The sequence below is a fragment of the Rattus rattus genome, chromosome 3 (assembly GCF_011064425.1).
Source record: "Rattus rattus isolate New Zealand chromosome 3, Rrattus_CSIRO_v1, whole genome shotgun sequence".
Taxonomy (NCBI): Eukaryota; Metazoa; Chordata; class Mammalia; order Rodentia; family Muridae; genus Rattus; species Rattus rattus.
In genome coordinates this window covers 186,918,669-186,944,152 of record NC_046156.1, presented here as the reverse complement: position 1 = coordinate 186,944,152, position 25,484 = coordinate 186,918,669, and the positions used below count along the sequence as shown (strand labels likewise).

The window sequence follows — 25,484 nt, the reverse complement described above, 5'->3', positions numbered from 1 at the left end:
ATAGTCTCTGTTGGCTTCATAAAACACAGCTGTGGTGACTATTACCTTTAATGCTCGATAATTCTTATTTGTATATATTTAATTTATGAAGGGACGGCTTTCATAAAGACATTTTTGGTGTAACTGTATCTGGTATTCTAACCAAATTTGCCATAATTGTAATTCCAAAAAGTCAGGAAATTCCTCAGAAAGTCTGAATCTAGCCCCATTCACAGGCAGTTCAGCCTGTCAAGAGCAGATACAAAAAGCTACACAAAGTGAAACTTAAATGAGTTTATTTTTTATGGTGATAAATTCTGAAAATTGCAATCAATTCGTATGTTCTCTCAATGGTTTGTATTTAGGACTTTTTTTTCCCCCGAGAAGCAGTTGATTCAGTCTTTGTTTTTTTAGGGCAGAGGAGGTGGTGAAGGCATTTGCGGTCTTTAGAATTCTTCCTTTAAACAGCTGCTTCCTTGTCAGAGAAAGCTGATCCTGGCCATTGGAAACTGATTACAGTTAAGGGCCAAAGAGAAAGCCAGGATAGGGTGTGCTATCCAGCTAGGGTAGGGAAGTTTACTTGAATGGTTTTCACAGATGAAATACCATGGTTTCTGTGTTCATGGGATGAAGCCTATGCCAGAATCAAACAGAGCTTAGTGCTAGGACTTGGGTTTGAGGGACTAGAGAAAGTCCCCTGTTGAGAACAAAGGTACTAAACGCCACAAAGTATGCAGAGTTAGCATTCTGCACAGAGCAACTCTCCCCACACACCGTTAACAAATGACTTCTGGTGAGACTGGGACCCTTTCCCAGATCCATAAAGGAATAAGGGTGCCCAACATGGAGGGCAAGATCTCTTTTCTACCTGTGACCTAAATAAAGCACAAGTTTTCAGAGTGACAGTATCAGAGGATAATGGAGCTGAGCTGATGAGGGGGAAGGACAAGGAATAAGCATGGTCCCAGTCTCCCGCCCTGTAGAAGAGCAGAGACAGGGTCTGGATGTAACTACATGGACGGACACACAGCTTTGTCTGTGCGCTTGAGAGGGTGAGTGAGCCTGTCTCGTTCAACAGCATTCCCTTAACGTCATGAGCCTGTCGCTAGAAGCAACCGCTAGAATAAGAAATACCCGAGAAGCTGTCATTGGAATGGTTTGGCTGACAATTTGTTTACTTTAAACATTTTAAAAGATGGTGCTATTTTTAAATGTCAGAACAGTACTCAGTAAATTACACGAGAGATCCAAGATTAATATAGAATAGGATTTATGTTGAATGCAGGCCGATTTAAGTGTACTGAACATGTCGAAGGAAGAGGTGTGATGTTTGTAGGCTAAGTTTATTGAATGCGTTTGTAGCCTCTGATGTTTTCAAAGTACCGGTATGTTTATTGGGTCATAATGCCACAGTTAAGTCAAATACGTTTGTATTTACAAATGTCCGGCATTTACATTTCTTGGGGGCAAATAATAATAAGCATTTTTAATTAGAAATCAGTCCCCTGTGAGTTTAGTTGGTGGGATTTATTATCCATTGCTCTCAGTTATGATAATTTTACCTTGAGGAAAGGAAAATCATACCAATAAGTGCACAAAACTAATAAACAGATCTGGACCTCTGCAGCTCTCTCAACCCATCCTGGATCTGAACCCTCTCAAGTTTCAAAACCCAAACACTGAACACACCAAGCTCCTTTAGATGAGTCGTTTATTTGCTTGTTTTCTTCTTTTTTTTTTCAGTGCTGGTGATTAAAATGAGGCAGTTTATATTTCTTATATTCAACTTTGAAATTTTAGTAACATTGTTCTGAACATTTTTGTGTTGTTAGAAAAAGAAACATGAGATCAGTAGTTTATATAAACCTTTCCTACCGGGAGCTGGATTCATTCATTGATTCTTACTTTAAATGCCGCACGAGTTAGATATGCGTGTAGGACTGAGAAAGGCACAGCAGTCATTACCCTGCGATACGGGGCCAAGGGGGTTCTGAGTGAGATTCAAGTAAGAAAAGAAGAGAATGGGGGATTTTGTGACATGGGCTAAGCCGGGTGAGACTGGAATCTCTTTAGCAAACATACAGTTTTGCACTCTGTGGCTCTTGAAAGGAATGGGAGCTTCCTAGGGTCAAATGTTGGTAGAGATCTGAAGTAGAAAGATTTTTTTTTCCCAAGAAAAGGCTTCACAGGTTGATTTTGTCGAGTAAGTCAATGACGATTAGGACAGGGATTTGCCAAGGTCTTGGAAATTCTTTCAGTGGGGAGAATAAGTTTGAGGTCTGACCTAAAGGAGCAAACTGGTATACCGCTTATGGCACCACAGGTGGTGGTATCACCAGCCAAGCGACCATAGCGCCTTTCCTTCAAAGTGAGTCACTTGGAGCTTGAACCGAGTGCTTCGATGTTTACTGGGAAATGAGTGAGCATCAGCTGGACCATCCTGAGCAATTCGGGATGCATGGGCCATATGGGTTCTCCGTTCACAACAAGTATTTTCCAGCTGCCAATAAGGAGGACAGAGAGTTCTGAAACATAGACCAGGAGCTAAGAAGAGAGGGCAAACTCAAAGGACCAGGAAAAGGTGGACAGAGGCACCTTCCCTTTTTAACCCCTGGATGTAAGCACATCTAAGTATGCCAAACTCATTAGGGTATCCTCGGACCGTTTTCTATCTCCTGGGAAAACGTAGACAGAAGGAGTGTGAGCTAGGGGAAATAATGGTAGGGCGTCTGCAGTTTCCCACACACAGCTCAGTGCAGCCAGGTACTTAGAACATTTAAATAGCATGGCTGGGACTCCTTGCCAAATCCAGAAGTTGGCAGTCCCTGTTCTTTCATAAACACCGCAATTAAGATTTAAATAAATCTTTAAAAGCTGCTGAAGAGCAGTCGGTGCAAATGTGGAGCAGGTGGTTTGAGTTTTAAAAATAGGCACTGGGGTGACGCTGCATCCTCATTAGAGTTGCTGACGACTCGGCCCATTTCAGTGTAGAATTGTTTTTACAGGGGCAAGGAGAAAATAATTGTTTTTTAAAAAAACTGAAGGAAACAAAATAATCATCCTTCATTAATCTGGAGTGCCTGGAGGCAGTGGGATGGTCTGAGTTTGAAAAATGACTGAAGGGGAGCGTATCTGTCACAGGCATCTCATGCTTCTTTGGTTTTGGTGTTGAGGTTACTAAATGGCCCTTGGCGTGTAGAACTTAACACTGTAATGAGAACCTGATGCCTATGGAATTGGATTAGTTGTGTGTGTGTGTGTGTGTGTGTGTGTGTGTGTGTGTGTGTGTGTGTGTGTGTATAAAACAGTAGCATCTTTTACTTTAGAAGAAGTTAACAGTGTGAGCACAGAGAGACTTGGTGACTTGTTCTTAAGACTTGCCTTACTTTTTCATATACAGTTCTTATGTCATATAAGAATAGATTTAATGGAGTCAACTTTTTAGAAGTTAATTGAGTTTCATAGGAAAGAACTAGGTGGCTACTTGCACTATGCAATACACAAAGCCCTCATCCTGCTAAACACCACCAAGCGCCCATCATCCTGAAACTCTCAAATCAAAGCCTTAAAACCTTTAGATACAGCCTGACTGTTATCTTGGAGGGAGTCCATCATCAGGGTGGCATATATTTCTCTAGTTTTAGAGGTATGTCTGTGTGTTCAGTTAACAAGGAACGGCATCTCACGGCTGTTTGCCAACTTGACAGAAATGTACTTGAGAAGGGAGAATCTCATTTGAACAATTCTGTTGGGAGCGATGCCCTTGAAGCCCTCCATTGTTGATGTTATTATTATGGTTAGAGTTAAGTATGACTGGGTTCATGGAAAATCCCCAGGCAGCTGCAGAAGACTAATACAAATCTGGTGGTCAAAATGAATAATAATAATAATATGATACATCAAGATACCCAATGTGATGACCTGTAACCTTTCTGAAAAACCAACATCCTGCTGACTAATAGATATGACAAACCTGTGACCTTTCTGACATCCTGTCAACATCAGCCTACTCCCTGACCACATGAATATTGTGTCCTTGGCCTGCGTAAATGTTTCTTACTTCCCCCTTCCCTCTGTTACCCACGTTATGGTATAAATTCAGCTTTGGGGAAAAATAAAGTTGTCGCCTTGATCAGACTTTTGTCTTGGCGTCCTTCTTCGCGTCCTTTGTCCCCCATTCTCTTCCAGGTACCCCCAACACCCTTCGCTTACACAATTTCTTCCATCAGACTGACTTTCTGGTATGGCTGTGGGGGCCTTTTCTTGATTGTTAATTGGCCCAGGATGGCCCAACCCACACTGGCCAATACTGCCCTAGGTAGGTTCCTGCCTTAGGTTCCTGCCTCTGCTTTCCTTAATGACTGATGTAACTGCTAAGCCAAATACACTCTTCTTCAAGCTGCTTTCAGTCATAGTGTTTATCACAGCAACAGAAAGCAAACTAGAATATGCTCTATTTTCAGAGAGTCTGATTTTTCTGGTGTGTGTGTATGTATGTGGAAGGGGAGGCGGGACGGAGGGGGAAGGAGGGAGGGGGAGAGCTGGCTTAAGTTTTTTAATGTCCCCAGAGTAATGCTGATGTACTGATTCATGCCCTGGCCAGGTTCCTGTGTTATACTCCACTTGTGTTGGATCCAGTCCATAACCTACAATCTACTTTTTAACCAGTGGCTTCAGCAGATTGTTTACTATTATATAACAGAACTTTCAGAAGATTCAACACTATTCTAATACATGAAGATTAATTTTATTAGTTTTATATAGTATACTATTGGAACAACATATCTAAGAACTGAAAAGTTGATGCTGAGATACAGGGAAGTATGTATAATACTTTCTTCCTATATTCTGCCTGACATTAAACACCCCACTTTTAGGAATGCTACCTTTGTACTTAGTCTGAAATGAAGTCCAGTCTTGCCACTCTCTTCTTTAACCTCTGCCACTGGTTCTTGAGAACCAGAAGAGCCAATCCCAGTCTCTTCAGTGTAGTAAATGACCTCTCGGTGATAATGTCATCTTTTTGAGAGTTTAGACCTCTTCAGCACACAGGTTCTTCCTCATAAAGGTGCCATCACTTCCTTGCCTATCCGTGAAAATTCTATTTTCTTTCTTCGAGCTGCTGCAAACATTGTTAATGTGGCCTTCCTCCATGCCTCTATTCTTCATCTCCTGACCTCCTCTAAAACTAGTCTTCAATTCAGTCTATGGAGACCCATAGACTGGCTTATGAAAGTCATTGTGTATGGGAGTGGAGGCTAACCCAAAAGCTGTAGCTGGTCTGTGGGATATGTTCTTCTACCTGGACTGCTTTGTCTGGCCTCAGTGGGAGAGGATGCACCTAGACTTGCAGAGACTTGATGTGCCAGGGAGGGAGGATATTCAGGAGTGTTCCTGCTCACTCAGAGGAGAAGGGGAGGAGGTATGGGGTATGGGGGGAAGGATTATGGGAAGGGGTAACTGGTAGGGGCAATGAGCAGGATGTAAAGTGAATAAATAAAAAAATAGAGTGATTGTGTTCGTGTCCTTTTGGAGTCTAGAATCTTCTAATAATGAATGCTTGACAACACTGAATGGAAGACTGAAAGGTTGAATAAGTGAATGAATAAATGAAGTAATTCTGTATTATGTTCCCAAATTTCATTGAGGAACATCTATCTCCTATGTCCATCAAGAATCAACCTTATAACGTGACTCTAATGGCAGTTTAGAACTTGCTTATTGGTTTTAATTTGATGGATTTTTTTTCTTTTTTTTTCTTTTTTCTTTTTTCTTTTTTTTTCGGAGCTGGGGGCCGAACCCAGGGCCTTGCGCTTGCTAGGCAAGCGCTCTACCACTGAGCTAAATCCCCAACCCCAATTTGATGGATTTTAATCAAGTTCTACTGAACTTCTTTGCATTCTTACTGGATTAATGAATATCATCTCTGACTACAATCCTTTTTGGATCTCCCCAAGCCTCCTTGAAAATGTCTGTATGAATTTGACGGATATATTTTGAAGGAGGAAATTTGAGCATGAATGAGATTGTATTTAGGAGAATTCTTTCTTAGTAACACCGAAACCATTCCTGGCATCTTTCCCAGAATTATGGGATCATTGGAAGATTACAGGACCCAGAAGAGTTTAAATAGACTTACTAGCCACACACACCTGAATTCCCTCCTGGATTTTAAGATAAAACTAAGTTCAGTAAAAATCTATTCCACAATTCAAGGTTATTTCAAGGTTATTATGTCTAGCCCTAGGGATAGAAGGCTATGATAATTTTCCCTAGTGGGAGTTCCTTAGGATTAGCTAAGGGATCACAAAAGCTAGAGATCCCATAGGTAGACAACTGCACATACAGCTCCTTCCATCCTCTTTTCTACCTTGGCTAGCAATGGGAGTCCAGGTATTCACGAAAATATTTGAGGATGCTAAAGTCAAAATCAGTACCATGGGGGTCATCCTGGTTCAGCTACAACCAATATTAGGGTTACTGAAGTCCAGAGGTAGATTTTCCCATCTGGATGTTAATGATGCTACACATCCTTCACTTCTCTTTCTTCAAGGACACTCAAGTCCCATGGCCAATGTGACTAATTCTTGTCTTTGATGATAGAGAAATAGTCCATAGAGGCAATCCCCATTAGTTATCTCTTGGATTGCCTACATTGATTTATCTATACCTTCTGGAAAATAATAACATATTCTGCCTGTCCCAGCCACCGTGTGAAAGAGTACCCCATTCTATGGCTCTACCTTTTCCTATTTCAAAAGATGATTCCCTTAAACAAATTCTCTTACTTAAACCAGGAATTATCCAATAAATATACATGACTTAGAATTTAGAAGGTGACCTTTTGTCAGAGTCTATTTCTAACTGACAATACTTAACTATGTAAATTAAAAATGCAAAGCATTTCCTACATCGTTATAGGACATGTTGTAATTGACTAAATGTTAAAATGTTGAATAATGTCAGCCACAGGATTATGTTCAGTTTGAGCAGTAATTCACCCTCTTCAGACACTCTGCTCATGGAAGTTAGTGTGGTGTAATACTAGAAAGTTAGTATTATATGATACCACAAGTGTTTTTGTTTCTAATATAACTTCTTAGGATTTAACTTTGAACACTTGAGTGTTGGCAGCTAGTCTATGTTGGCATTGATAAATTCATTTGAAACCCCAGCTAAGTCAATGGGAAATTGGTACCTGAGTCTTAAACATGGGTTCACTGAAGACATGATTTGCCTGTTATTCGGTAAAGTTAAAACCTCAGGGTGAATGGGAACTTCCGAGAAAGTATGTAGGGAGGAGTGTGGTGGGCTAGGGATGTAAGAGGAGTTGGAAGAGGACTCCAATGACTACCTAGGAGACAAAACACAGTACAGTAGTGGATAGGGTAGGGGAATGGGGAACCCCAGAATTAATGAGGAGGAACTGCTTCTCAGGGCCAGATGGAATAAAACATCCAGGAGAGGGATGCCAAGGAAATGTTCATTGTCTAGATCAGCACTCACAGGATTTGTGATGATTGTTTTTAGAAGGTAAAGTCACCTGTCAAATTGCATGCCAAGTACTCAAAGTAGTGTAAACACTTAATAAACATTTGCTTTGTGACCTACAGAATAAATCTGATTGACAAGAGCACCCTTCCTACAAGATTTCCAAAGACCTCAGCATCAGCTATTGTCAGCTATAGTATAGTTCCCCTCCACTCCCTTTGGATGAGCAAATTATATACAGAAATAACCATCAATGATGGAGAGTTAATAATAAACAGATAAATAAAGCAATTGTTTTGAGCCATCTGCCAAGATGTGGTACTAACCTTTAGAAAAGGGATGCCTAATCTCCCAGAAATGGAATTTTACTGCTAATTGTTTTTAAAAGTAAAACCTCTCAAAACCTTGTAATTTAGATGGAGTTATTAAGTTTTTAGAATTGTCTCTCCTGATCATTTGTCGAGGGTGTGTAGTCATGAGGAGAATGAATCACATGGGAGGTAAATGATCTCCAAACAGGCACATTTGCTGGTTGCCATGGCAACTACTGAGTCTTATTGACTAAATAGCAAAAAACAAACAAAAAAACCCCGAAAACAAAACAAAAATCCAATTAGAGACTATTGGAAGAATTTGCACAGGAGCATAAAATCTGTCTATCCCTCAATTTGAGAAACTATCCCACATGTGTGCAGTGAATCGAGAGGGTGTGTGTGTCAGGGTACATGTATTCTCGGGTGCATGTGCACCTGTGTGTGTGTGTGTGTGTGTGTGTGTGTGTGTGTGTGTGTGTGTGTGTAACAGAGAGGGAGAGGGAGAGGGGGAGGGGGAGAGAGAGAGAGAGAGAGAGAGAGAGAGAGAGAGAGAAAGAATCTCCAGAAATACTTTGATTATTCTAACTTCTCTTCCAAATCTGATTTTATCAACAGTCAAGTTGTTTATTAGATTGCTAAAAAATAAAGCGATCACCTGGCTCTTTATCACCTGGCTCTTTTTGGCAATGACATTGAATTGTTCTTGATGTTACTCTATCTTTTCATGGAGCCGAACAATTTTTTAGCTTTGCTTATAAAGACAGCCTGCTTCTGTGGAGCCTTTCGCCCCAGGTGGATATGTTTAGCTATGCTAAATCTAGGGAAAGGAGCCAGAAGAAGCCATATGGGAACATGCTCCCAGGTTCCCTTTCTCTCTTACACAGAGGACCTACTTTGTCTTCACTCCTATCTTCCTGAGGTACTAGGAAATGTCAGCAAGCTTCTAGGACTCTCTCATGCTGGTGGCAGAGAATTCTTTGACATTCTTTGACTGAGAATATAGAGGCTAAGAAGCATTTATAGGTTAAATATCAAAGTTAAATATCAGTCTAGTAATGTTTTCATCTCTGGCTGCAGGGAAATCTCATGGACTGGTTTCCGTGGTCATTCAGTGACAGTCTTCAGTGTAATGACCTTATTGATCTCACAAGGAAATAATAAAGTTTGAATAACGGGCTCTGCTCAGCTATTGAGATTTCCCAATGGCAGTGACCCATGGGGAATGGCTGGGCTGACAGCCTTTGCTTTCAGTAATAGAGCGAAGCTCAGATCACCCATTACATGGTCGTGCTTTGGGTTGTGCCTCATTACTGGGATGAACTATTAGTTGAGGCCATCATTATAGACAGGGAAAGGGGCGGGAAGCTGAGTAGAGTAAGGGTGTCTTCTGGGGCCAAGCTACTTCGTGAACCTCTTGTTGTATCTTCCCCCGATGTATGTATACTCTATGTTGCAGGACTGGGATTTCCCCCAAAATCAATTCATGTGTTGGCCCCAGGTTGTAAGTTTGCTGTTCACTGTCCGTCCCCTCAGCTTCCCTGTCTGCAGTGTCTGTGCTCCATTGTGGCCCTTACAACACCCCATCTCGTTTTACTGATTTTAATTTTTTTCCTTTTCTAGGGATCCTTCAAAATGTATCTTGCCTCCTCCAAGAAGCACTGTCCAGCCCTACCCATCATCCCTGCAGGCACTGTCTCTCCTCGTGTATCCTCTGCTCCTGCACCCCTCTTGCTCTCCCAGCCCCTCCGGGCAGCCTTCCCTCTCTGCCTGTTTCTGCCCACTTTTTCCTCTTGTCTCTGCCCTCTACATCATGAATTCCTGTTTTTGTTTCATTAGTTTTGCTGTATTATATGTACCCTCGATACTTCCATATGATCACACGTTATTGCTATTGTTTGCTTCCTCTATAATGTCTGACGTAGCCACCTAAGAGGTGTTGTGTAGATCAGCCAGCCACTGGACTCTCTCGAACGCCCCAGTCTCACTGTGATACTTTCGTATCACATTTCCAGGTAGGTGTTATGTTTGAAATGGCCACGCTATTTCTAGAACGCTACTATGTCATCTCATGGGTTGCTATCTCAAAGGGCTCTTTGTTTAAGGTGCATTCTCAGGAGGTGAGTTTGGCCCCTAAGAACTTTCCTTTAACAGTACTATGGCTCATCACTGGTGTTCTGAAGTCAAGAATCTAGAAAAGAACCTGTTTTTTGCCATTACCTTCCTTAACAAGAACCTGAGAACAATAGTGATCGCAATGAAGTACTCAACTCCATGCAGAATGATGTGTGTGGACAAACATAGAACACAATGAGGGAACAGGTCAGCAGGCCCGGGGTCCTCATGAGATAATAATTGGGATATTTTTGAGCTCACACCAAGGGCCTTGCCATCACTTTTGTTTCGAATTGTGTCTGAACTCAACCAGTGCCACAGGAAATGAGAGGGAACACACTCAGGGCCTATAGGAGGCCTGTCGTTTGTCAAGATCTCTTGAAACACACAGACCACACACATATCTCACACATTGTATATATCACACACACACACACACACACACACACACACACTCTACTTACAGCACACCACACATACATACACATACACACACACTCCAAAGACACATGCATGCACACACCACACATACACCACACACACCACATACCACACACACACACACACACACACACACACAGACATACCACACATACAAATAAAAACACACCACACACACACACACACCACACATACACACACATACACACGCAGAGACAGACACCACACACACATATACACATACAGACACACAGAGACACACCACACACACACACACAGACACACCACACACACAAATACAGACACAGCACACACACACACACACACATACACACACAGAGACAGACACCACACACACATATACACATACAGACACACAGAGACACACCACACACACACACACACACACACACACACACACACACACACACACACACCTATGACTTTGATCAGCGTGACAATCACCGACCATCCTTTCCTTTTGACTTGTGTCTTACCGAGCTGCTCTCCTAAGCGCTGCCCTCTCTCAGTTGAGACCACCCGTTCGTCTTCCATGTCACATTTGTTTCCAGCCAGGATAACCTGGGCATTATCCCAGGAATACGTTTTGATCTGAGTTGACCTAAAGGAAAAACAACAAGTACAAAAATGATCAGAGGGAAATCAAAAGAGCAAAAAAGAATAAAAAGTCTGAGAATGCACAAGCACGGTAAAAACAAAGCCCAGACAGACTGGACATTTAGAATCAATTATTGCAGTGCAGTTGCAATCCTCAGATTCTTACAGGAATTGATAGAGGAAGAAATCTGAGCTCAGTGTGCAGTTCAATGGCAGAGCACATGAGGCTATAGCATGTGCTAGGCTTTGTGTTTGACCCAGGCTGTGGAGAAAGATGGCCAAGGCATTGCACCAAGAGCTATTTTGTTTCTGTGAGATGAGCACCATCGCACCGCTTTCTCACAGATCTGCATTGGCCATGAATAACCACAAGGTTGAGCTGGCAAGGATCTTCCTGGTTTGAGCAGTAAAGGTCCTGTGTCTCCAGAACCCTCTCTGCTCCAGACACTGAGATGGCTGGTTTCTCTGTCTAAGGACAGCGGCCCCACTGACAGACACACTTACAAGGGAAAATAAAACCATCACTTCCCTTGAAAAAGAACCCAGAGGAAGCCATAAATTTTAAACGAGTCATAAAACTCTTATGCTCACACCTTATAGCTAAAAGAAACATGTAACATTCCTATAAAACAATATAGCAGGCTGGAACGTTCACCCTCTTTGAACAGACTTCTAGAATTCAGATCAGAGCCCAGTACATATCATGGAACAAACAACTCTTGGTTTTGCAGCTTAGATAATAATTGTGGTAGTTGACATTTGCAGCATGGTGAATCTAAGTGCTTTGCTTATATCCAATTTGTTTAATTCATAAACTAATTTAAGGGGAAGCTGTTGGACTAATTCACAGTGGAAGAAAATGAGGTACAGAGAGGTTGACTAATTTGTCTTAGATCACACAGCTTCTAAAGTGGCATATTCTCAACCCTGGGCCCCTAAATATGTCTTCACTTCCGGCCATTCATTAAAAGTTTGAGAAGTCATGTTCTAGTGTGCTGCCATCTGGAGCAGAAGCCCGGAGGAGAGGAAGCCATGGTCTTTAATTTTCTTCATCCCTACTGTGTAAGAATAGCAAGATAGGGTCCGTGGGATACCTATCTCCAGCAGGCAGCCAGGGGAGGTTCGCCAGAATCCTGAAAAGCTCAACAAATAATTAAGCTCTGAAGGGATAGATCTGTGAAGTGCCAGGAGAGCTCGGGTGGTTTTGCTGACAATTGTCAAGTCCTTCAGGGTTATTGAATAGACTCCAGAGGTGAGCTGTTATCAACAGGAGGAGAGGAGAGAAGGCAGCTTTCAGCTGCAGCCGAGGAGCTCTGTGTGAGCTGTGAGCCAGGTTCCTCCCTCCTGGGAAGAGGCAGGTAAGGTTTTATTTCTGAATTCTCCTGGTTCCAGCCCAAGTTTCCAAGTGATAGTAATACAATTTTGATTCTACCCGGACACTGCAGAGGCATAGTCTAGATTATCCAAAAAAATCTGGTGGGGTATCACCATTTAAATTCTGACAAGTTAAAAATATATTCCCACAATAACATTCACATGTGCCCATTGTGGTTTGAGTAAGAATGGGTCCCATAGGACCATTCTTTGAATGTTTAATCACCAGGGAGTGCCACTGTTTGAGGATTAGAAGGACTGGGAGGTGGCCCTGTTGGAGGAATTATGTCCCTGGGTTTCAGAAGTCAACTGGGTTAAGGTTTCAGAAGCCAATAGGTCCCTCTCAGGTCTCTCTCTCTCTCTCTCTCTCTCTCTCTCTCTCTCTCTCTCTCTCTCTCTCTCTCTCGACTAGGGTTGCAGCTCTCAGCTACTTGCTCCAGAGCCAATCCTTTAATGCTCCCACCATGACAATAATGGACTAAACTCTAAAACTGTAAGCAAATCCCAAGTTACATGCTTCCTTTTTTAAGCGTTGTGTTGGTGTCTTAGTGTTTCTTCACAGCAATAGAACAGTGATTGAGACACTCAATGTACTGGGCACATAAAGACATAAGCTCTAAATTTTATGCTTTTTTCCACCCTTCACCATATCATGCAAAGAAAACATGAAAATTGACATACTCATCATGAATTAAAGTTTAAAAATCTCACATATGTGAGCACATGTCATAACTCAGGTACCAATGTTATTGTTCAGAAGAGAAAGTTACATATCCGTGTGCATATAAGACCAAATAAGATTCCTTTATTTAAGCTGGTGGCCAAGGACAGGCTCCCGCCACAAAGGTCTCTTAGTAGTGAAGTCTGGGGAAGCAGCATTTGTAAACAAAATTATTGTAAAATAATTATAGTAATATCATTGTCCGGTATGGGTCAGGGGAACTTGGTAACATTTGGTTTGCTCATACATTTTGGTTTTACAGCTGGAGCATGGTCTGGATCACAGAGTCCAGGATGTGTTGCCAAGAAAGAGGTGCTTATGGGCTGAAAAGTGCCTTTAGCAGAAAGGAACTAGAATGAGGACAAGGTCAGGACAAGATGGCATCACCCCAGTCACCTCAATAATATCTTTTTTGCTAATAAAATTAATATTTTCTTTCAGAGGACCTAAAAATCTGACCAATTTCCTTAGGTATTTTTAAAGACTTATCTGACTTTTTTTAAATGTCTTGAAAACCAACGTGAGCCTTGGAAAGGCTCCAGGTTGACTCTTCACCTTCTTGAGGCTTGGTCTAATCCTTTACTAGTTAGAAATCAGACACTGAAGGGGTGACTAGGTGCTTGGCGCTCATCAGAGAGTGTCACGGGTGTGTTGGAGAGGGCTGGGCGTCAGGACGGTCAATGTCATGGCTTGGGTTTGTTGAAGTCTGCTCTGAGTAAACATCCTGCAGTGTAGGCCATGTGAGCTGAGCTTCACTCATGTGCCTTGGGTACCCCTAGGCCACAGTGTGAACTGTGTGAACTCAGCTGAGGTTGAGACCTTGACTAGACTAGGTGTATTGGGCTCTGTACCCACTGCTCTTCTTAACCCAGGCGACAGAATGCTTGCTTCTATAATTAAACACACCTGAGTACGTTCTTCCGCTACTGAGTATCCAATCCCAGATTACCCATTTATATACATCCTGACAGTTCCCATAGAAATATGTCCATATTTTCTGGTTATCGGAACTGTCCTTGTTCCTATGGGCTGCTTTGTAATAAATTTTCAAATATTTATGAGCTCTACAACACCCAAAGGTAGTATGGAATGAATAGTTTCTGTAATTATCCGACAATTAGAAAGGATGATTAACTTAAAAATATAGGGAACATATGGTCTCCTTTAAAATAAAGTAAAAATAGTGATCTGTGGCATTTGTGCCAAGGAGAGCAAACGTTTGCTAAGCCAGCAGAATTGGATGACTTTCCACCTGCAACCAGGGTTGTAAATGCTCCAAGAAGGCCTCTGGCTGCTTTTGCTCTAGTTCCCTACCACCAGTGTGTAAGAAGCACAGCTTTGGGTGAAGCAGGAAGTGATCAGAGCAGTGTCCCCCTCTTAAATCCCACTCAACTCATCCATGCAGTTTTTATAATTTAAATGATAATTAGAATTTTATACTAAAGAACCTCAAATTTTATTTTTAGTTCCTGTCTACGGGCTGAGGTCCCACATGACTAATTTTTCCTGGGTGTTGAACTGAAGGGCTTGTACACACGAAGCACACAGTTTACCACCGAGCCACACCCAGACTCCACATTGGTAAAATTTTAGCTGAGAGTAAATAAGCTTCCTCTAGTGTATCTGCCAGGGCAATGCACATTTTCATTGAAAAAAATCTTCATTTTGTGTGGGATTTATACACACGCGTGTTTTGGTTATGCAAGTGCATTTTGTAAAAATCTCTTATTTGTGGAATGAATTTCTAATCGCATAATTAGAACTGTGCAATTCCTTTGTTGGGAAGATGCATATTTAAAGAGAATAGCTGTCACCAAACAATATACACGTGAAAAGATGATTTATTTCTGAATCACTGCAAAAGCTCCCCAGGGGAATTCCTGTTAATCTCAACAAGATTAATGGAATCAGGAACCATATGCTAGTCTCCATGGTTACTCTTCCAAGTTCAGTTAACTCAGACCTTACCAGCACAGGATGAAACGATTAGAACAATAACTCTTTAGCTGCCATTCAGTAGGAACAGAATAAAAGCACTTCAAACCTCCCTTTGACACATTTATGCAATTCTGGTTGGGACTTCCTTTCTTCCTTTCATGCTCCAAGAAAGCCTCTTACCAAAATGAAAAAAAGAAGAGAAAGGAAAAGTGAGCTTCTAGAAATCTGGGAAGGTGTACAAGGAAAGCAAAGAGTCCTTGATGTTTTATAACATTTTACACACAGGTGAACTCTGGGCAGAATAAGATAATTTACATATCCTATTTATGTAAGATACAATTTATGTAAATTGTACATATTAAGAATGGCAGATTCCTACAGTATTGATTCTTTGATACTGTTCTGTGTTTGTCACTGATTTCTTGTGAACTCCTTGTCTTCCTATAAAGAATTACTGGTTCTTGCTACTCAAGCTGTTTGAGAAAACAATAGGTGTCCCAGTGACTACAAGCAATTGCTGCTTAGGGTCTGATTGGGGTTGCAGTTGGAGAAATAAGGGCAGGGAGAGAATGTAACTCTGCTGCTCCTTGGTCAGTAGGGCTCAGGCAGATCTTACTCTCACACCTTTCTCAATCTGGGGAGCTCTCAACTGTATCCATTACTCTTGCTCTGTTGGGCCTCCACAAGGATCAGCTTCTTGTCAGGAAGACACCCAGTCTGTAAGGAAACTTCCAGTGCTCACCACAAGGGGAAGGCAGTTCCTGCTATTGGTCTCTTTCATTCAATTTATTCTTATTTATTAATTGATTATTTATTTAGACTTTTGGAGAGTCTTTGAACCTTATTCCAACTCAGAACAATGAAATCAGAATTTTAAGCTGGCAAGATGGTTCAAGGTTGATCTGAGAACTCACACGTGAAGGAGAGGACTGGCTCTTACAAGTTATCTTCCAACATCCACACTTGTGTACACACACACACACACACACACACACACACACACACACACACACACACATGAAAACAGAGTGATAAAATAGTTTAGAACCTCCAGAGACTTCACCAGACATGTTAAAAAATGTCTCTCCAGATTGCCATTTTAAGTTCAGTAAACTCAGACATTACCAACACCAGATGAACTACTAGAACAATTACTATTTAGCTGCACTGAATGATATATACACTAAGGAAAGGGGTTTTAGGAAATGGTTTTCTTTACTTACACTTTTCTGTTCATTTATAAGTGACTGATTTACGTAGTTTACATATAACACCACCATGCATGTATAGGTGACTCACACAGATGTGCATAAAAAAGAAACTCTGCAATTGAGAGAGCTTTAGTAAGGAAACAGAAATGTGGACAAAATAGAACATTGTCGATGTGAGGGATAAATATGAATAAGTGGTTTATGAAGCTGAGGAGATAGGCCTTGTATATGTATAATGACATATTCTTTAGGAAGATTTAGAGAAAATTACAGTATTAAATTACTGCCTTGTGATGCTGATATCACTTATTATTGTTTAACGAAATGGTTTTACATGGTAAATTTGGTATATTAGCCTAAGAAGTTAGATACAAAGTGAAGTAGCTGTTGTTAAAAGTCTCGTCTTTAGCTTTTATACTCGCACTGAGCTCTCTGGCGATGACAAAATAATAGAGAGATTTCTCACTTTTCGTTTCTTACTCCCTTGTAGGCAGATTATGTTTCTCTGCTGGGAAGACAGCAAAATTGAATAAGTGAGTCACTTTGACCAATGGCTTATTCATTTCATGTGTAGACAGCAGACAAGAAGGCATGCTTGGGTTCCATCAGTGTGCTCTTTTAAAAAAAGATTTATTTATTTTACAGGTATGGATCTTTTGACCGTGTTTAGTGTGAAAGTCACAGAGGCCAGAGGAGGGTGCTGGAGCCCCTGGAACTGGATTTATAGATTGTTATCAGCTACCAGACGGGTGCTGGGAATCAAGCCTGAGTCCTCTGAAAGCAGTCAGTGATCTAAAGTGTTGAGCTGTCTCTCCAGTCTCCAATAGAATGTTCATTCTGGAAACAGCACACTCTCCCTTACACAGTCCAGGATGAGAAGCATAAGCAGCCCACTGAGCTCAGACACCAACAAATCTTCATCCAGTCTAGAAAAAGCCAGTGCCACAGTTTGAATATGAAATGGTCCTCACAGGTTTGGGGTTTGGCGGTGTGGCTTTCAACTGATGAACTTTAGGGGAAGTGACTGGCTCCTCTGAGCTCTCGCTCAATCAATAGATGAATCCCTTGATGGATTTGTAATATGATTTTGTCGCTGGGGAGTGTTGAAAAGTAGGAGGTGGGACCTCATTGGAGAAAGTATGTCACTTTGAGGTTATAATTTGTTTCAAAATTTTTCTACCTACTGTCATTCACCCTCTTTAGTTCCTGGTCACTATGAGGTGAATGCTATCCTCTGTCATGTGCGCCTGCTGAATTGGGCCCCAAGGCAATAGATCAGAAGAATCATATAGGACTTCTATGAAACCATGAGAGAGAAGTAAACCTTTCTACCCGGTAAGTCATGCGCATCAGGTATTTTATCACAGCAACGGACATTCTGACTAGTGTATCCAGTTTCACTCAGCATCCTTTTGTGGCCTTGTGTGCCTTTCTTTACCTTTGGCCATCTCCCTTCCTTCCATCTCCAGTAGGAGTGCATTAGTATGTTTTCACTTGCCCACACACACTGAATTTTTTGCAACCGAAAACTACGAGCATTCTGGGAAGTTTCAGGTTTGTGATGCTTAAAATTAACAAAAGACCAAGAGCTCATTTAAGACAAAAATGTGGATTACAAGCATAGCCTTAGATACAGGGTATTTTGTAGCAGATGTTCTTGGTACTCTGTCCCTCTCCCCTAGGACTCATAGCCTCGGTGCTTGCTGGCTGACTTCCAGCTGCCTCTATCTGCTTTTCCTTACTTTACAGCTTTCTACAAAGCAACATACGGGCATTTTGCCCATCAGGGAAGACCAAAAATAACAAGCAAATAGCACACCAAGGAGCAGACCTCAGCCAAAGACTGATAGGAATTGCTGTATAATACCCAAGCTCCCTTTCTCCCCAGATTGCCACCATTCTTATTCCCAAATTTGTAAACAGGAAAAGCTCTAGACACTCATAAAAGTAGCTGGCTTGAAAATATACCATCTGTGGGCTCCGCCCCTTTCACAGCTCACTTCTCCAGCACTTTTAGGTGTTTCCAAATATACTAATTTAGAACTTAGAACTTCTACCTTAGAGCCCGATTCTGAGGAAATCCTACAAAGACAAGCTAAGAGGGATTCTTCTGGAAAAGGGCCCAAAGTTTCAGAGTGTTCTGGAGTTGGTAGTGCTGGAAGTAGGGTTTGGAGATCTAGTTGGTGGTGCTATTTGGGGAGGTTTAGGAGGCATTGTCTTGCTAAAGGAAGTGTGTCATTGGGGGTGGGCTATGAGTTTTCAAGAACTTCAGGCCATACCCCATTTGCTGCCTTTCTGCTTGCTTGTTTGAGAGTTGACATGTAAACTCTCAGCTGTCCCTGCCACCCTGCCTGCCTGCCACCAATCTTCCCTATCTTGACAGTGATGAATGCTTATTTCTCTGGAACAATAGGCCTCGAAGAAATCCTCCCTTTTAAACTCTGCTTTGGTCATTAGCCTTTTATTACAGCAACTAAGTAAGGAGTAGTAACTAAGACACTTTCTGAGGGGCTTTTGAGAAATGACCAAATCAAAAAGACTCTGATAAAAGCAATGATTAAGGTACTGGTGCATTCATTCATCATTTGGTAGCATTATTAGGAGGTGGTGGAGACTCAGGAGGAGGAACCTATTGTAGATGACATCATTGGGAAGATATGCCTTGCTCCCTTCTCTGTGTCTTTTTGCCTCCCATGTCTTTGTGTCCGGTCCACCATGATGTGAACAATTGTGATCTTCCATGCGCTTCCCAGAGTGATGCTCATGGGCCTAGCAGCAATGGTGCCATTGAAACTGTGAGCAGGGAAAAATCCATCTCCCCTTAAACTGGTTTCTTCAGTCTGTCTAATGCTGCAGGCTTCAAAGTAATGGCTGTTAATTGCTTTCCATTTCCGAAGGATCCAGTTTAAGGTTATCATTGAATTTAGACTTTATTAGCTTTGTGAGAAACCTGTGTGCCACCACCCATCTTAAATGGATTTATCACCTGTCAGACCCTCTCACCGTCTTGCATCTAGTCGTATTACCTATATCCTCTTGGGTCTGGTGTCCCTAATAGGGCAGATAGAAGCCCTGGCTATCACCCACCATAACTGTCACTTCTATACATGACTGCACATATACATAACAACCGTTATAGAGCCCAAAGATCCCCACTGCTTATTCACTGCTTTGCCTCTGCATTCAAGTTTCCAACACAGGCAAGGCGCTCAGACAGTAAGGGCACATTAGTGATGGAAGAAATGAACAAATGACAGACTGAGTACGGAGAAATGCCTAAGAAGCCTGGTATTTCAAATATAAGCACAAAGCCAACAGAAGCAGGAAGGAAATCATTATCCCCTATAATGGCAAGTGCCTACTTCATCCATTTTAGGATGTGTGTTGGATAGAGTTCTCTTATAGCTTGTTAAACCCTGTGGGGCTCATGGTCCTAAAAGACTGGTGCTGGCACTTTCAGACCTGCCGGCTTTCTGTTTGATTAGCTTTCCATTCTAGTCTGGGGAGGGACACATTTCCTTTCTGGCTCAGCACTAATATTCAGGGCCACTTCAGGGAGTATCTTTAAACTATGGACTCATTGTGTGTGGGGGTCCCGATCCATCGCCTTCAGTGTAAAGACAAAGCTGAGACTACAGATGTGAAGTAACTTGATTAAAGTGGTACAGCTGCTCAGGGACCGATGTGGTTTATAACACAGCTCTCCCAAGAATATTCTTTGAAGAATGCTTCCATCAGGGAGGGAAGAAATTCATATGCTAAATATCTGATTATCTCTCCCTAACAACAACAGCAACAACAGAATGTTTCCTGGAGGCATCCTCACATGCCAGGATCACTGAACATACAAGAGGGTTCTTCATTTGGGGGTAGAAATGAAAAGAATTGGATGTGCCTGCATGGGTGTGTCTGCCTTGTTTCTCTGCTCTGAGAGCTGATGCTGGTTGCAGTTCAGTCCATCTGAGAGTCTAAATTCTGTCATCTAAATCAGCCTTAGGCTCTCTTCTGCAAGCCCTCTTTGCCTTTTTCACAATGCCTATCTTATCAATTTTGATTTCATGAGCATTTGTTTTTTTGTTTTTGTTTTCCCCTTTTGGAAGCAGAGTCTCACGTCCCCAAGATGGCCTAGAACTCACTGTGTAGCAAAGAAGGACCTTGGCTTTCTAATCATCCAGCTTCCATTTTGTGTTGTTTTTATGCAATGCTAGGAATCAAACCAATGCCTTCCTGCATGCTAGGCAAACCCTCAATCAATTCAATCATAACCCAGCCCTCTGACCTTACCTTGAGCTCATAAAATGTCAAAACCTATTTTAAAAATAATATTGAACATTCCTCTCCTATGCGAGAAATACAAATAACTCAGTGTAGCAAAGGTTACCCTTCTGAACAACAAAGAGAGGAATGGAAGCTGGTACTAAGGCAATATGACCAAGGAAAATATTTATCAGCAGGAGAAAGTCTGGCTGTTCTTTTGCACAGAACAAGGACAAAGTCATGTTAGAAATACCCAGTTCCTAGACTTTCAATATTCTTCCTGGGAAGAATTAATGGTCTTTGACAAGATGTGCTTGCTTCGAAGGCTAAAGGTCAGGGGTTGCTGAGGGGGAAATTTGAGCAGAGGAACTAGAACCTGTCTGCCCCCCAGTTGAGTGCTAGAACCTTCCTGTCACCTTCTGCACTACTTATGGCTATACTCAAAATTCATTGCATCTAACCTGGGACACCGAGACAGAAAGATAGTAAGAGGAAACCAAGGAGGACAGAACTTCCTCTTCTTCTGAGAGAAGGTCTTCCAAGGAGAAGTGGGATACCAACTAGTTTGTAAGTCTTTGCCATGGGAGTTTCAGGCAAAAGAGAATGTACTGTGATGATGTGCTACTCACTGTATTCTGCCACTGTGATAAAATACCTGACACAATCAATGTAAAGTGAGAAAAGGCCTGAAGTCCAATTACACAACTCTTAGTTGCCACTGATGTGTGAGTGCCACTTACTATGCCTTTGTGCACACTGTGGCATGCTGGACTGTTGTGGTTCACAGGTATTGTATCTGGGAAGAATTGTTAATTTCCATTGTTCATATTCAGGGATGTGGGGATGTCTCCAGGAACCATTCCATTGCTATTGTTGTTATAAAAAGATAACCATATATAACCTATGAACTGTCTCTCTCTTGGCAGCTTGCCTAGGATTTTCTGGAACCATGAAAGCTGGACTGCAAGAAAGAAGCCTTTAGGCCAGCTCTACCTCAAGTCATCTGAGTCCTGTGTCCTCAGTGTGACATCTTCAGCAATGAGAGGCTACCCTCAAGCCCTGAGAGGCAACCACAGGCTTCACAGATAATCAATTTTATTTTTGTGGCCACTTGGACTACCCTGACCAACCCTTAGAAAGGAGGTTTCTTGTGTTTGGTACCGGGGTATGGGTTCTTGTGGAGGTACAGTCAGCCCAAATGGCTTAACTTCCTTTATTATAATAATTTCTGTTATTATAGTTTTAGGTAAATATAAAATGACATGATTCATTGAAACACTATCAAATAACCGTGGTGTTATTTGTCCTTCCCCTCCTGTGATCTCTCTTCTCCTGTGCAGCTGGAGCCCCCTTCCTGTTATTGCACTTTCCACTTGATATCACCTGTATCCTTTTTCCCCTCCCAAGACAATCCCACCCGCTGAGCATATATACTCTTTCTATTCTCCTAGTTGAGGTGGTCAGTCTTGGTTGTATACTCACGTCTGAGGATTTGGAGCTGGGAGTCAGAGATGAGACAGAACACGAAGCCTTTCTCTTTCTGGATCTAGTTTACCTGACTCAATATAATCTTTTCAATTTTCTTTTCTTTTCACCTACAAATTTCATTTTTCTTTACAGCTGAATAGTATTACATTTGCACGTATCTACCACATTTTTATTGTCCATTAATCTGTTGAAGGGTGCTTAGGATGTCTGTCTAGTTAGACTTAAGACCTGCTCAACAGGAAATCGTGATTGGTTCTGGAAACCTAGCCAGCTCCCCAGGGCCAGTGGGGTCATGAGCTTCAGAAAGAATTTACTACCACTTTGCTAAACCAACACAATTCCTTCTTGCATTCTAAATCTTATCCTTATACCCGCAAACAATTGTAGCTATCAACCCTCATCAAAGAATCTTCCCTTGGCAGCAGATGGATACTATGACAGAAAACCACCACTGGGCACAATGCAGAGATCGGTTGATCCTGGAGAGCCCATCCCCATCAGATACATCTACACCACAGCTTCCTTGTCAGACACAGGAAACACTGTGGAGAAGGGGGTGGAAAGACTTTGTAAGAGTCAGAAGACTGGGAGGCCTGCTGTAAAACAGTCCCTCCTTAGAATGGCTGCATAAACAAGACTAGAACAATGGCAGTACCAATGGACATGTTAACATGGAAGGCAAAACAATTTTGCAGGGTCCCGTCAAGGACAAAGAATTACAAGACCTATTGACTCCTGGGAGAAGAATTACTATCTCCAGGGAATGGGCAACCTTATTGGTTACCTTATGCAGAGTGGTCAGCCTTGAAACCATATACAAACATCAAAAACAGACTCAGTAGTTCTTACACGTATTTGTGCATGCGTGCGTGTGTGTGTATGTGTGTGTGTGTGTGTGTGTTTGTAACAAATATAATCAAAGAAAAAGATGCTATCAACTTGTGAGCTATGCATGGGAAGAGTTTGAGGGGGCAGGTGGGAGGGGCAAAAGGGAAGGAAGGAAGTGGTATAATTCTATTTCAATTAAAAACACTAAAAAATAAAATAAAAAACAACCACCCCCCATTTCAAAAGAGAAACAGAATAAAAACACACAACGACAACAAAATAAATGGCCCATTTACAAAACTTGTTTGAGATCTGAACAGAGAGTTATCCAAGAAGAGATTAAAAAATGGTAAGAAAAACTCTTCTTTAAAAGGGGAAAAGGTGCATTTCCCTCATGGTTTCCGAGGCTGGGGCATCACCACTTGGCCCTGCAGCTTTTTTGGGCAGGGTCACACAACAGAGGGAATCTGCTAACCACACAGAGTCCCGGAAGTCAAAAGAAATGGAAAAGATATAGCATTAAGTGCAAAGATCTTCATTGTCATGCTCCCAGAGACCCAGTTTTCCTCCTGGATTCTGGGATTTATTTACGTGATTAGAAGAGCCAAGACCGTTTTTCCAAGCTTTCTGCTTTCTCCTCTAGAAACGGTGAAGAGAATTCTTTCATCTTACTAGATTTCGAAGAGTTTTTGAACCACAGAGAGTTACATAAATGGGAGAAACTAGTATTAATTATTCATGAATTGTCCACTTGACATTGATATAACATTGCAAACTCCTTCTCTAGGCAATTTTCATTGTGACTTTATATTTTTTAATCTCCAGCCATAAAGGTCACAGTAGGAGAAAAAAAATACTATTTGCCTCTATGTCAAAAATATGTTGCCAGACTTTGGGCAAGAAGCTAGAGACACAAACATGAAGATTGGTGTCTTAGAAAGCTTGATGTCTGTTTCCTTATGCAGGTTTCTCAAATATACTTAAACCAGCAAGTATTTATGAAGGGACCACTTTGCATAAGCCCGGAGTGTCTATAGCATACGCTGGTGCTTTCCAAAAACTAGCAAGCGTTAGAATCACCTGGATGTTGTGACTCAGAAGCCTGGAGTGATGCCAGAGTGCTGGCTGCTGCTGCCGCCTATCAGGCCACACTTTGGTAGGCACTGGAATAGTGTATAGGCTTCCTGTCAACCTGAAGCCTGAGGTGCTCCTCCCAGGATCCGGAGGCTGGTGGGTACTCAAGTGGAATTGAGGTCTCCGGAGTGAAGAGATAAAGAAAATGATGAGGCTGAAACTGCGGGCACTGTGCCAGGCGGTGACAGTGGGAACCGTGAAAGGAGGGTGGCTCTGCAGGTTTGCTCTTGAAGTCACCATTACTTTCATAACTTTAGCCGATACTATCTTGGGATAGGTGAGAGGGAAAGGCGGGCATGGGTGCCAAGCTATGTACCAGCTCTGAGCGCTGAGAAAAAGAGGGAGACTGAGAGTTATGCACACAGTGAAGCAAGGAAAGGTTAACTCAGGGGCAACCAATAGGGGTCGCTGTCCTTCCTCTGGCTCTCAGATTTTGGTAAATGGGATCAGGAGGAGTCACAACTCTCCTCCCCCTTCCAGTAGGATGCTTGCCTTTCTAACTCCCCTTATTTAAGGTTTCTGAATTCTAGTCCTACGGATTGTTATACACCCCCCCCTCCTGTTCAGTAACCTTTAAAATGACAGTGGTTTTCAAATGAACTAGGGCAAAGAATTTTTTTGTCATCGTAGAGAACCCTGACCCCAGGAAAGAAGAAAATGTGAAAAGGCCAAGGCCAGCAGATGCTGTTTGCCCTTGGCTGTAGGGAGGAATAACTATTAAATGCTTCAGATTTTCCATCACGTGATGCGACCTGTAATGGGTCCATCTTCCGGCTCCAGCACTTCGTTAACACACTCTATTACCCAGTGGAGAAGTGTGCCTAACTTAAGCTAACGTCTTGACCTGCCTGCATCTTGTGATCAGAATGATGTTCATGCTGTATTGTTTAGGGGCAAACAAGGTCATGGTCACCCCATTTTGGCAAGGAAAGCTCAAGAAGTTCATCATTAAAATAAGCAAATAAACAAGCTACATGATGCATGAAAATAATCCATGAAGAACAGATGTACCGTGTGCACGTACTAACATCCGTATTTTTTCATTACATTTTTACTTGGTGTGTGTGTGTGTCACATTTGCCAAAACATGAGAAGCAGTCCTTCAAAGTCATTCAGGGGATATGATAGTGTATGCTTGTAATTCCAGCACTTGAGAGCCGGAGGAAGGGGAATCAGAAGTTCGAGACCAGCCTGGGCTACATGAGACCATGTCTCAAGAAAAAAAAATCTCAAAATTTATCATATTATTTACCACATTGTACATTACTTAATCCTGTTACAAGTCCAAGAAATTGGAAATTTCAAAGCAGGCTTAGGCCTCTTAATCTAGCTACCTGTCAGCATAAGATGCCCTATGGGTCTACTTACCAGAACTATCTGAAAGAATGAGGAAAAGGGATACTTCAGTGATTTTATTGAAAATTGTTAGTTTTATTTCTTGAGACAAATATCTGATTTTTCTCATCTTTAATTTCACCTCTGAGCACTTGGCTTTCTCCTAGGAAGTTACAAGAACAGTTATTCATTTTACAGCCTTCCTTTGTGTATTGTGTCAAGTGCTCAAGAAATTTGCTATTT

The 25,484-nt window shown here is 41.9% G+C and overlaps 1 protein-coding gene across 4 annotated transcripts in view; it reads right to left on the bottom strand.

The window, feature by feature from the left end:
- The window catches only part of Rab3c (RAB3C, member RAS oncogene family), a 209,685-nt gene that overhangs the window by 10,257 nt on the left and 173,944 nt on the right, over positions 1-25,484 (bottom strand). For all 4 annotated transcript variants that reach the window (XM_032898908.1, XM_032898909.1, XM_032898906.1 and 1 more), the window contains exon 4: positions 10,835-10,959. In XM_032898908.1, the coding sequence (XP_032754799.1) occupies positions 10,835-10,959 (125 nt within the window). The remainder of the gene's footprint in view (positions 1-10,834; positions 10,960-25,484) is intronic.